General features: G+C 40.0%; 1 protein-coding gene across 2 annotated transcripts in view; it reads right to left on the reverse strand.

The window, feature by feature from the left end:
* Positions 1–13900, reverse strand: part of ITGA8 (integrin subunit alpha 8) — a 521482-nt gene that overhangs the window by 406950 nt on the left and 100632 nt on the right. For both annotated transcript variants that reach the window (XR_003941853.1, XM_030199982.1), the window contains exon 7: positions 11459–11584. Coding sequence is in view for 1 of the 2 variants with exons in the window: in XM_030199982.1 (XP_030055842.1) it covers positions 11459–11584 (126 nt within the window). In the remaining variant the exon portion in view is untranslated. The remainder of the gene's footprint in view (positions 1–11458; positions 11585–13900) is intronic.

Here is a 13900-nt window from a genome sequence, read left to right on the forward strand (position 1 = left end):
TAGGTGGCCTAAATGGGTGTGCCTAAATTTTAGTTGCAAATATGGCACGTCAGCGTATTCTATAAACTACACCTAACTTTAGGCTTAGTTTATAGAGTCATGCTAAGTGCATTGTTTTTCAGCACCAATTTTTAAAGGCACCATTTATAGAATTTGGTCCTTTGGCAGCTAATACTTTTAATGTGCCGGGATTGGGGAAATGGGACTTGATATATCGCCTTTCTGTGGTATTTTGCAACTACATTCAAAGTGGTTTACATATATACAGGTAATTATTTTGTGCCTGGGGCAATGGAAGGTTAAGTGACTTGCCCACTGTCACAAGGAGCTGCAGTAGGAATCGAACCCAGTTCCCCAGGATCAAAATCCGCTACACTAACCACTAGGCTACTCCTCCACTTATAAAATGACCACTTTAAGGAACAGAGGAGTCACGTCAAATTGTTTTGCAAAGAACACAAATCTAAAAGCTGTATTCTGTAATGTTTGCAATTTCTTAATCATTTTCTCTGAACCACCCAAATATATCTGATTGCAATAATCCAACTGGGACAGGATAAGGGTTTGGACAAATAATTTAAATTGATCTATCACAAAAAAAAGTTCTAATCCGAGGTAAGCATCTCATGCTCAGAAAGACTTTCCTAATTAATGTATTTACTTGTGTCTGTAGAGATAAACTGCTATGTATAATAACACCCAAAATTTTATAGATGTTTCTACTGTAAAGGTTGCCCCTTTGATGGTTACATTTTGATATAAAGATTCTTGCTGAGTTGGATGTACCAATAAAAACATTGTTTTATCTATATTCAGCTTTAATAAATTTTCAGATGCCCAATTCTCCACTATCACCAGATAAATGTGTACATTGGATAGTAATATACTTGTATTTGATACAATAGGGATTGATAGAGTTATATCAACCACATATAGGAATGTATTCAACTCTTCCTTATGAAGTTCAGAACCCAAAGAGGACATTAATACATTGAATAAAATGGGAGATACAGGAGATCCCTGCAAGACTCCACAAGTTATAGCCCATGAATCTGAGAGCTCGACCTTCATCTTAACTTTATAAAATCTATAATCATTGTTTCAGCTTTGAATGGCAATTTTTCACATTTGCCTTCCTCCAGCCTCAAGTTCGATTAACTAATCCTTTTGACTTCTTACAATTTTCATTCAGTGATACATCCAAAGAAGAATGAATTTCTACAAAAACATGACATGCATTACTGAAATTGAAATGCTAACTTTAAAAGGATTTTCTTGAGACAAGAGCTCTAAAACACAGAAACAAAAACAACCTAAACAACTACTTGTATGAATAAAGTAACACAGTAAGCTATAAACAAAATGGTCATGTAGATTAAAATTATTCTAAACAATTCTAGCAGCACTGGCTTGGGAAGGGATTGTCTAAACTGAATCCATTCTGTTGAAGCATGCTTAAGATTTTAAGATCCTTGCAGTACCTTGGTTTTATAAATGTGACAGCATTTTCTCAAATTGTATAACAAACAGAAAATATATTTTTAAAAAAGGCAAGTGAAAAACATCAATATTCAAGAGGGCCTCTTTTATGAACCTGTGCTAGCAGTTCCCACGCAGCAATGCCAATGAAGCGAATGGGTTTTCTCGGCATTACCGCACCAGGGGGATCTCTAGAGCATTTTGATAAGAGAGGCCCTGAGGTTGTCAACTGAACAATAATTCTGATTTAAATACAATGTCCAAGAATACCACAGAGATAAAGCTACCTTTCTATTTCATTAACATTATAAAGCCCTGTTTTCTGTATTTTATAAATCCTGCCATTTCCCTATATATTATATCTATCACTGCTATTAGTTTGCAGTGTGGAAGGGTGAACTTGTTCAAATTAAATCCAGACACCCTTTCTCCTACTTTTCATTCCTTCCCCTGGGTCAACTTGTTTCTTAGCACCACAAAGGCTTCATAAAGCTTGATGGCATTTATGAGGTGGAAGGTCAAATTCTGACCTACTGAAGTTCATGAACTACACAGGAAATGTTGTGACATTTCTATAGGAGGAAGTCAATATTTGTCCATACAGATTTCCTTTTCCCCAACCTCAGCTATGAACTGGATGGAGAGTAGTTTTGCTCACAAACTCACATATTCCTGTTTCCTACCCTTCTCACAATTTATCTAAGGCAAATCTGAGACTCTGGTGGCTTTCTATTCATATTTATATAGAATAAATTACAGCAAAATCAGACAACAGTCAATCTTACTATAAAGTCAACACCGATACCTACTGAAAATCTGTTCTCTCTACTTTAACTCAGGTCTACATAAATTGAAGAACTACTTTCTATCTGGAGAGCAATCATGTGAGTTGTCAAATATATTAATAGGCACTCTACACAATAGCTTTCTGTTTTTCTTATTGTTATTTTATTGTAAAATCTAGCTGATATGGTACATACATTTTATTTCTAGTGATGTTATTAATAAGTCAGTACTTATTAATAACATCACTAGAAATAAAATGTATGTACTTTTTCCATGAAAAACTGTCAAATTTATGGTCATATTATAGCACCTTTCATGATTCCATAAACAAATAATACAGTCCAGCAAATGCTCTTCAGTACTCAGCTGAAGAAAGCAACAAAGAATGTTCACTTTGCTTACAGGTCCAATTTAAAGTCAAAGCATAGGAGTTCATTTTCAAAACAGAAAAACATCCAATGATGGCACAAAGTGGAAGATGGATGTTTTTAGGCAAAAATGTCCAAATCACTATTTTCGAATCTAATTTTTAAGACATTTTTCTATACAGTTCATCTAAATCTCAAGGGGGCATTTGGAGGTCTGCTTTGGGTGGGACTAGGCAAACTTACGATTGGACATTTTTCTACAATTATGGAACATTGTAAAAACATCCTGGGCAAAAATCAGGACTCTTTGGACAGACCACTATATATGGTCTATATATATATATATAGACCGCTATATATGGTGCCCAAAAAACTGGTATGGAAATCAATGCTGATTAAGCTGTTGTAGTTGGTGATTCGATCATTAGGCATATAGATAGCTGGGTGGCTGGTAGACATGAGAATCGCCTGGTGACTTACCTTTCTGGTGCGAAGGTGGCAGACCTCACGCGTCACCTAGATAGGATTTTAGATAGTGCTGGGGAGGAGCTGCCTGTCTTGGTACATGTGGGTACCAATGACATAGGAAAATGTGGGAGAGAGGTTCTGGAAGCCAAATTTAGGCTCTTAGGTAGAAAGCTCAAATCCAGAACCTCTAGGGTAGCATTTTCTGAAATGCTACCCATTCCACACACAGGGCCCAAGAGATAGGAAGAGCTCCAGAGTCTCAATGCGTGGATGAGACAATGGTGCAGGGAGGAGGGTTTTAGATTTGTTAGGAACTGGGCAACATTCTGGGGAAGGGAGAGCGTATTCCAAAAGGATGAGCTCCACCTTAACCAGGGTGGGACTGGGCTGCTGGCATCAGCATTTAAAAAGGAGATAGAACAGCTTTTAAACTAGAAACGGGGAGAAGGCTGACAGTCGTTCAAAAGCGCATGTTTCGGGATAAGGCATCTTTCAAAGATATTACCAAAACAGGGAAGATATTGTATCCTGATAGTGAGGTTGCAAAAGAGACCATAATAGATCAGGTATCCTTAAATAAAAATAAAAAGCAGACAAAAGATTGCAAATTAATACTGTCAAGTACTGAGCATGAAGTAAATAGGAACAACAAACATAGTTTGAAATGTCTATATGTGAATGCCAGGAGCCTAAGAAATAAGATGGGAGAGTTAGAATATATTGCACTAAATGGAAAAATTAAATATAATAGGCATCTCTGAGACCTGGTGGAAGGAGGATAACTAGTGGGACACTGTCATACCGGGGTACAAATTATATCATAGTGATAGGATGTATCGAATTGGTGGAGGGGTAGCATTGTATATTAAGGAGAGCCTTGAATCAAATAGATTGAAAATTCTGCAGGAAACAAAACACTTCTTGGAATCACTGTGGATTGAAATTCTAAGTGTAAAGGGGTTAGATGGTTTTCTAAAGGGCAAGTCCATAAACCACTACTAAATGGACTTGAGAAAAATCCACAATTCCAGGAATAACATGTATAGAATGTTTGTACGTTTGGGAAGCTTGCCAGGTGCCCTTGGTCTGGATTGGCCGCTGTCGTGGACAGGATGCTGGGCTTGATGGACCCTTGGTCTTTTCCCAGTGTGGCATTACTTATGTACTTAAGGGGGAAAGGATAGTGATAAGGATTGTACTACCGACCGCCTGGCCAGGATGAACAGACGGATGCAGAAATGTTAAAGGAAATTAGGGATGCAAACAAACTGGGCAACACAATAATAATGGGTGATTTCAATTACCCTGATATTGACTGGGTAAATGTAACATTGGGGCATGCTAGGGAGGTAAAATTCCTTAATGAAATCAAGGACAGCTTTATGGATGAGCTGGTACAGGAGCTGACTAGAGAAGGAAAAATTCTAGACCTAGTCCTTAGTGGAGCGCATGATCTGGTGCGGGAGGTAATGGTCCTGGGGCCGCTCGATAACAGTGGAAACCTGGTTATCAAAGAAAAGGGCGCCCAAATATTTAAATGAGTCCAGCACAGGAATTGCTTTATCAAGTAGCCGTGGAACCAAGGGTGGCTGATCTGCCTTGCCACAAATACAACAGACCGTGGTTTTATCAATATTCAAAACAAGATGATTCACAGTTAGCCAAGAAACCACGTCATCTATACATAATGGAAACTTGCAATAGCAGTATCTTTACATCTAATTGCAGCATTTAATCTTATTGATCCCACTCTCTTGCTTCAAAGACTTACAAATATTGGTATTTCATGGACAGTACATCATTGGTTCACATCTTTCTTGATAAATTGATGGTTCTCAGTTTTTTCTCTGGACCTACCTCTGCAGTCCAATGATTCGCTTTGTTCCCCCTTCTTTTTAATATATTTGTCAGCCCTCAAGCAGTTCTAATCAGGGGCGTAGCCACGGGTGGGCCTGGATGGGCCCAGGCCCACCCATTTTGCCTCCAGGCCCGCCCATCCACCTTCTTCTTCGCTGGCTGCCTTTTCTCCCCAGCTCCGCTTCGCTGCATCGCTCTGCATTCTTCTTCTCGCCTGTCATGCTGCACGCAGCGCTGCCATTCACACAGGCAGCTGCGCTCCCCCCTACCGCGTCTATCCGGTCCTAACAGGAAGTGCAACAGAGGACCGGATGGACGCGGCAAAGGAAAGCGCAGCTGCCTGTGTGAATGGCAGCGCTGCGTGCAGCATGACTTGTGAGAAGAAGAATGCAGGGAGCGACAATCGTGCAGCGAATCAGAGCCCGGGAAGAAGTGCGCATAGCTAAAAGTTTGGGCTCAGCCAAGGTACCGGGCAGGCAGCGGAGGAGAGGGAGAAATGCTGCCTGGAGGGAGAGGGGGATAGGAACAAGAGATAATGGGGTGGATGGAGAAGGAGAAATGTTGCACGGAGGGGGAGGGAGAACACAGGGAGAAATGTTGGACAGAGGTGAAGGGGAGGGATAGATGGTGCATGAGGGTGGAGGGGAGGAAGAGAGAGAGAGACAAAGGGGTAGAGGGGGGCAATAAAGGGAGAAATCTTGTATATGGGGGTAGAGGGGAGGGAGAGATGGTGCCCAGAGAAGAGAGGGAGAAATGATGGGCATGACAGTGGATGGGAGGAAGAGAGAGATGCTGTATGGGAGGAGGAGAAAGAGATATTGACCTCTGGGGCACAAGGGAGAGGGGAGACAGAGATGGTGGACAGTGGGAGAGAGGCAGAAATGTTGGACATGGTGGAGGAAGGAAGAGAATGCTGCATGGGATGGAGGAGGAAGACAGATATTGGATCTGGGGTACAAGGGAGGGGGAAAGAAGGATGTGGACAATCGGGGAGATGTAGGACATGGGGTTGGATGAGAGGCAGGGGAGATTCATAGGAGAGGGGAGAGAGGGAGATATTGGATCCAGGAGCAAATGAGAATGATGGAGAGATGCCAGACAATGGGAGTGAAGGAAGAGAGAGGGAGAAATGCTGGACCATGGGGGACAGGGGAGGAGAGAAGAGAAAGGACAGGGAGATGTTGGGCTACGAGAGCAGGGAGGGAAGAAAGAGGGAGTAGATATTGAGCTAGAAGGGTGGATGGAGGAAGATGCTGGGAATGGTGGAACCATGTGGAAGAGGGTGGCAAGAAAATGGATGAGAGGATAGTGATTACAGAGGATAGAAATATAGTAATGGGGAGTAGATTAAAGATGAAAGGGAATGGCTGGAGAAGGAGTGAGTTGGGTAATGGGAGAGGTAGTGGGTGAGAGAAGAAGATGACAATCTGATAGGCAGCTGTAAAGTAAAAAGGAGAAAGAGAGTAAAATTTGAGTTGACATGCAAAAAATAAAAAAAAGAGGAAAGAGCTAAAAAGGAATGATCAGTATGTCAGAGGTAGATGTAGTGAGGGAATAGACAGTAGAGAGGAGAAAAGACAAATGGACAACAGTCACTTGAAGGAGAATTAGTAGACGACAGACAGGAAATTAGAAGCAACATAATGGAAAAATAAAATGTCCAGACATCAAAGGTAGAAAAAAGCATTTTATTTTGAATGTTTAAATGGAATATGTTAGCTTTGTGAAAAGTGCATAGCAAATGTCTTTGCATTGTGTTCAGTAGAAAGGAAATGCACTTTTGGTTTTTATTTCTCCAGGATTGTAGTACATGTTAAGTTTAACTTCTTAGGGTTCTCACGTCAATTTTTGTGTAAATATTTTTATTTCTAACTTGTGATCCCTTGTTCTGTTTTTGGTGAGGGTCTGTCAGTGTGATAGTAATGGCAGGTACAGAAATCGGAAGGGAGGCAGGGAAGAGAGGGGATTGGAGAGAGTCCCTCCTTTATTTTCTGACCTGGGCCAGAGCATGTCTAACACTGGCCCTTACCCTTGCTTTATAGCTGGTGGGGCTCCCCAAGCATCCCAGCTGAGGACCTCCTCCAAAGGCAGTCAGAACTTGCTTCTACCAAGCTCTGCAGTTGGCAACAGCATCTTTGAGTTACTGACAACTAAGGATGCAAGGGGTGCCAGCTTCGGTCACTTAGGGATGTTGCTACTGCCTGCTAAGCTTGGTAAAAGGAAGTTCTGGCCACTTTCAGAGGAAGTCTTCAGCTGACAGAGTTTGAGGATCCTCATCAGCTAAAGTATTTATATTTTGAGGTGAAGGTAGGGCGAGGAAGAGAAACGTTTGTGCCACCCACTTTGGGCTCAGGCCCACCCAAAATTGGTTTTCTGGCTACGTCACTGGTTCTAATACAGAGTTTTGGTATCACGGCAATTTATACTGATGATATTCTTCTCATTCTTTTTACTGATTCTTTCTCCCCATACCTAAATCTGTATAACTGTCTCAATTCAGTCTTACAGTACTGACAATCCAGACCTTGTCCTTAGCTTATCTAAAACCATGGTCTAATGGCTGACTGGCCATCCTGTTCAAATCTGTTTGACCCCAACAGTCCAAGTTACTTCAATTACTTTAGTTGATCAGTTTAGATATTTGGGTATCATAAATCCCAGCTTGCTTTTGACCATGAAGTCAGTGCACTGCTCAAAACCTGTTTTCTCGCACTATATCAGTTTCAGGTGGTATGTTACTATCTTGACAGCCCTTCTCAATTGACCCTTCTTTATGCTCTTATTGCTTCAAGAATTAAGTTTAAGTTTAATTAAAATTGAATATACCATAATATTGTTTATTCTGGTATCTGGAAGGCATTACTTAAATGTATGCAAACAGTGCAGAATACTGCAACATGTCTTCTCTGTTTTGCCTAATGATATGACCACATCATTCTTCTACTTATTCACCACCATTGGCTTCTGGTAGCTTCCCGTATTCAATTGAAATCCTTGTACTAGATCATAAATTCTTTTATTTGTCTTCCCCACTGTACTTTTCCTCACTCATAACACCATATACCTTCCCTCATGTTTTGTGAAGCATCCATGATCATTGTCTCATAATTTCACTTATATCTAATGCCCAATTAAAATCTACTCATAAATCTGCCTTTTTCTGCTCTGCCCCACTCCTTTGGAATACCCTTACTTTGTCCCTCTGTGCTGAATCATCTTTTCCCAAATACAAGCCAGCATTGAAGACATCTTTTTCAGCAAGCATCTGGTGACTTACCTTTTTTAGTGAGTATCTGTGGATCAGTTGATGCAGTAGTCTGCAATCTCATTGTTTTAATATGACTGCTATAAACTGTTTAATCTCTTCTTTCCAATTAATTGATGTTCTTTTTCCTTATTCAGTAATTATTAAATTGTAAATAGCTCTGTTCAGATTTTGAAGCGGGATATATCAAGCTCAATAAACATACACATAATAGTACTCTGCAACTCTGCAACCAGTCACCCCCATTTGAAGGGCCTCTCACTATGATGTGACCCCCCCCCCCCACTCAGAAACCCTGCTTCCAAGTTAATAATGACCCCTAAAACCCCACTAACCCCCCTGAAGGCTCCCCCAAACCCTACCTTAACAATTCCTTAGAGTCTAGCAGGCAAGCAGGAAATAATCCCCAGTCACTCCTACCTTCGCCCGGACCAGGATCCAAAATGGTGCCAGCAATCCCTAGTAGTAGTCTCACAGTACTACCCCGGGGGTCATCTTTCCATGCCCTTACATGAAAAGATGACCCCTAATGGTAGTACTGCGAGACTACCACTAGGCATCACTAGTGACATTTTGGATCCCAGCACTAGCGAGGGCAGGAACAACTGAGGATCACTCCTGCCCTCCCCCTAGACCCCAGGGAATTTTTAAGGTATGAGTGGGGGGAGTCTTTGGGGGCCTGGGGGGCCACTGACATGGGAGTTGGAGTCATACCTTGGGGGGCCCTCAAGTTGAGGATCGCTGGTTTGGGGTACTATTGGGGGGGATTTGATTGGGGAAGCACCACAGGGGCTTTCTGTGAGGGAGGGGGCATACAGAAGTCTACAATTTTACATGTTATTAGCCCCTTTAAGAGGTGGCCTGGAACACTGGAATATGAGATACCGCAGGTTAGTGACTCCTGTGGTAAGTCACAGTGTGGTAAAGCTAATTTTTTACCACAACTTGATGAATTCCCCCCTAAATTATCAATTTGGTTGCACAATAAAATCCCAAAGAAAATCTTCAAAATTATTGTAATTGTATATACCCTGTACATATGTAGGATTTACACAACTCCACATACAGATTATATAGCCCAATTACATGAAAGTTCTCAAGTAATGGAAACAAAGTAGTTACAGTGTAAATCTTTTGAATCATGCAATTAGATAATTATTAAATAACTAAGGGATCCTTTTAATAAGCTGCAGTAAGCATTAGCTTGTGCTTACCACAGATTGAAAAGATGCAATCCTGGGACATGCTGAGGTGTCCCAAGGTAGTTTTGGAATTGACTTGCACTTCCCACATGCTAAAAAATATATTTTATTTTTTAGCGAGGCAGAGAATAGGCATACCCTGTGCTAATCAGTTAGCACAGGGCCACTAGCTTGCACTGAACGATTAGCACAAGATTAGGGGCGGAGCCCCTAATGCCTACAAAATAGGTGGCAGTAAGGGCTCCCGTGTTAATGGCCACACACTAATTAGGAAATTAGCACATGGCCATTAATGGAAAAAAAGAAATTGCAGCCATTTTACAGCCACATTAAAAGTGGCCTCAACGCATGGGAAACCCACACAGTAAAAATTGCACAGGGCACTTTTTGCACAGCTTACTAAAAGGGCCCCTAAATGTGAACATTTTCAGGGGTATTTCAGATTTTAATTTGTTTATTCTATGTGTACTGAGGATTATTTTCAATGTATTGTTTCATTACACCTGGACTGAATACCGTATGAAGAGTTAGAATCAAGTTAGGAGCTGTGCTATATACATATACAAAAGCTGAATTCCTCAAATGAGCACAAGGAGATAATTCTATAAAGGAGTACCTATTTTTATGTACCAAGAAGGTGCTTATTTGGAACCTATTCTATATAGAAAAGTAAGTATCTACTTACCTTTATAGAATACCAGTGTAGCAGGGGAAATATGCACCTATATTTTAGGTACAACCACTTACACCAGCCATAGAGTTGGTATACATGCTGGCTATTAGACTGCCCAAAACTGCATAACTTATAGCATGCTATAATTTACACATGTTTATTTGTTTATTTTATTTAATACATTTATAACCCACCTATCCAACCATCTAGGTGAGGTGCAATAAAACATTCATAAAATGCACAAATACAAATAACACACAAGCAACAAAGACCCAGAAAACTTCAAAACCCACCCACCAAACGCCCTATAAAACAACCAGGTTTTTAACTGCTTCTTGAACCAGGATATAGATGCAAGCTGGCGCATGGCCAAAGGTAAAGAATTCCACCAACAGGGGCCAGTAACAACAAAAACCCGGCTAGGAATTTCTTCCAAATGCACCTGATGAAATGAAAGAACAACCAGCAAATTCAGGTCTTGAGACCACAATGTCCTAGGAGGACAGTAGGACATGTAACTGTGTGCCAGCCCAGACTCCTCCCAAGTGTATTCCACCTTCAAACCACACACCGTCACATTTAGGTGCTAGTTTATAGAATAGCATGAGAGCAGACTATTGGAATTTAAGCAAGTATTGCACACACATGTGCACATATACCAGTACTCTGATCATTTATGCATGTTCTTGGTGCTTAAACTAGGCATACTGTTGTAAAATTGCACCACAAGTGGCCTATATACTAACCAGCATCACTATTCATCATAGCCTATTTATGTGTTAGGAGTGGCCTAAGGCTAGTTTTTGTTAGCATACATTAACACAGTTCGCTGGAATCCATACCTCCAGATACATGCTCCTCCAGCATGTATTAATCCTGGATAGTAGTTCAAGGAGAGAGTGTTTTGAACTAGGGAAGCCAGTGAGGTTCAAATCCCACCTCTCCCACTGACACTTGGTGACTTTGTGTAAGTCATTTCACCCTCTATTATTTAGGTAAAGCTAGATTGTAAGCCAGTTTTAGCAGGGAAATAACTCATGTACCTGAATATGTAACTTCCCTTCAGCTTTTGAAAATGCATCTAAAATCCAAATCCAATGGAAATGTATTCATTACATTCTGCTTATTTGCATGTATAAGAACGTTCTCATTGAAGAACTGTCAGTAACACTGACATGCATGTGATTATAGTAAATTAACATGCTTAGTACATAGACATTAACTATCATATACTGGCACCCATTAATACATAGGTATAGATACAATTCTATTTTACATGATTAGTAAATAGATTACTATCAATGTTTTTATTGTCTTTCTGATACGGATAGAAAGGCAAATAATTTTGAAAAGTTCTTACCAAGGTAATTGTCATCAAAGTTCGAAGGTGCTACTCCAGTTTGTTTTTCTCCTTTCAATTGCCTAAGCATATTCTTGAAGGAGTAGTTAGTAATAATTTCTGCAATGCTGGTGGTGATCACTTGACCTGCATGTAAATATATAGAAAAACATGAAAAATAAAACAAAACAAAATACACACACACACACACTTAAACATCACTGCATTATTCAACAACAACAAAATATTTCATTTTCTATAGCAAAATGAAAATGAAGGAAGGGAACTCTACAATCTAAAATATTCAAGAAAGGCAACTGTACGTTGAGTCAATAAAGTTACATTACATTACAAACTGTGCTATCATCAGGTACTAAGCAGTTTAAATCTTAAGAAGCCAAGTCAGTCTCTTGGGAAACTACATTTTACAAATCTTCTGAAAAGCATAGTCTTTAGATTTCTCTTAAATAAGAGAAAATTCAACTGAAAATTAAGACAAGAATACAGATTCTTCCATAATTTTGATGCTTGCACAGCTAAACGTCTATTGTATAATTTAAATATTTTCATTCCCTTAATAGAGGATGAAATAAAAAATGATCTGTGATAGGGCCTTCTAACCCTATTATTGGGCAAAAATTCTAAATGGGCTAACAGATAAACTGGGCACTCACAATTAAGAATCTTGTAAATTTACTGTTACCTGATAATTTCCTTTCCTTGAATCTGCTAGACCAGTGCAAACTAGTGAGTTTACAAAAGCTTATCACTCAGGGTAGGAGGAAAGCAAAGCTCTCTCATGAGGGTTCTGCCAAAGTTACTGTCACTTCTTGACCAGATATGATCCTTACACTGCCTAATGATCAAATGCAATGACAAAGTTGCTGTCCTACAAAAATCTTCTGGAGATATTGCTCTGACTTCTGCCAAAGAAGCAGAGTTTGTGGAGTTACTTTCAGGTTAAGAATGCATACCACTTCAATTGCCCCCTTGATCCAATGCATCAAAGATGACTTAAGAGATCATTTGCACCTTACGTGGGCCACTATAAAGTACAAATAGATGATCTGATTGGTGAAAAGAATTAGTGACCTTCTGATAATGAATGAGTGCCCAATGAACATCCAGTTTATGTAGCGTGATACCTAATCATCTTTTGGAAAACTTCTGGAAAGAAAGAAAAACTACATGATTCACAGAGTTTTGATTCTCTCTCTCCCTCCCCCTACCCCAAATTTCTTGTTGTATTGTATATTGCCTCCTCTCTTTCCCTTCTTTCTTTCATTATATAGCTACAGTACTTAAAATAATATAAAATGCTTAGGCAGTATCTCTAATAGGCAGTATATCAAAACACTAATAAACTTGAAATTTAACACATGTAATGGAGACATATTTTAGGTAGAAAAGAGGGAAACATGCGAATTGTAATTGAGTCCACCAAAAAAAAAAAAAAAGGATCCCTACAGTACATCTTCCAGGTACTGAGCCAAATTGACAAATTAAAAGTAGTAAATCACCTGGACCAGATGGTATACATCCAAGGGTACTCAAAGAACTCAAGCATGAAATTGCTGATCTGCTGTTACTAATGTGTAACCTGTCCTTAAACTTGTTCATAGTACCTGAAGATTAGAGGGTGGCCAATGTGACACCAGTGGCGTAGCCAGACCTGACATTTTGGGTGGGCCCAGAGCTAATATGGGTGGGCACTGTGTATATAGGTATGAGTAGTGTTTCTTGGGATACTACAAAATAATGCCGTACAATGCCGTAGTCTGCCCAACAGCTGCCCTGGATTAACATAAACCACAGACATACTTAATGGAAAAACTGATATTTTTAAATACTACTACTACTAATAGCATTTGTATAGTGCTACCAGACACTTAACATAGAGAGACAGTCCCTAATGTAAATATAGTTACATTATGCCATGTCAAATTTGACCAGGCATAAGTCTACTATAATGGCAAACATCTCAATGCACATGACAGGATCCTGCAATATAATTACAGCAATGACATATAACAATGTATTCAAATTCTGGTAGCACCTCAATAATAGCAACAAAATCCCTTCACTGCCAGGTACTTTGTAAAGTAGCACTAAATCCTGCATAGAGGCTTCTCAGATCCTATGTTGCAAACCTTAACATCAATTCCAATAACAGTACCTTTACAAAGGCAGCAGTGAATATACACAACAGCACTACGCATCCCATTGAAAAAGCCAGACAAGTCAGACTCATAGATCCCCACACAAACCACATGCCAGCAGAATCTCTCACCTACTCAGTCACATGCAGAACACAGACCAACCCTCAACAATTACAGAATAAAGGACCAAAAATTAGAAATTGTCATCAGCCCTTCCCTTCCCTACCCCCCATCTATCCCCATAGACCGGAATCAGCTTTTCCTTTCCCTACCATCCATCTCCCTATCCCTGTCCTACCCCCTA

Source organism: Microcaecilia unicolor, chromosome 1, assembly GCF_901765095.1.
Source record: "Microcaecilia unicolor chromosome 1, aMicUni1.1, whole genome shotgun sequence".
In the NCBI taxonomy this organism is placed as follows: Eukaryota; Metazoa; Chordata; class Amphibia; order Gymnophiona; family Siphonopidae; genus Microcaecilia; species Microcaecilia unicolor.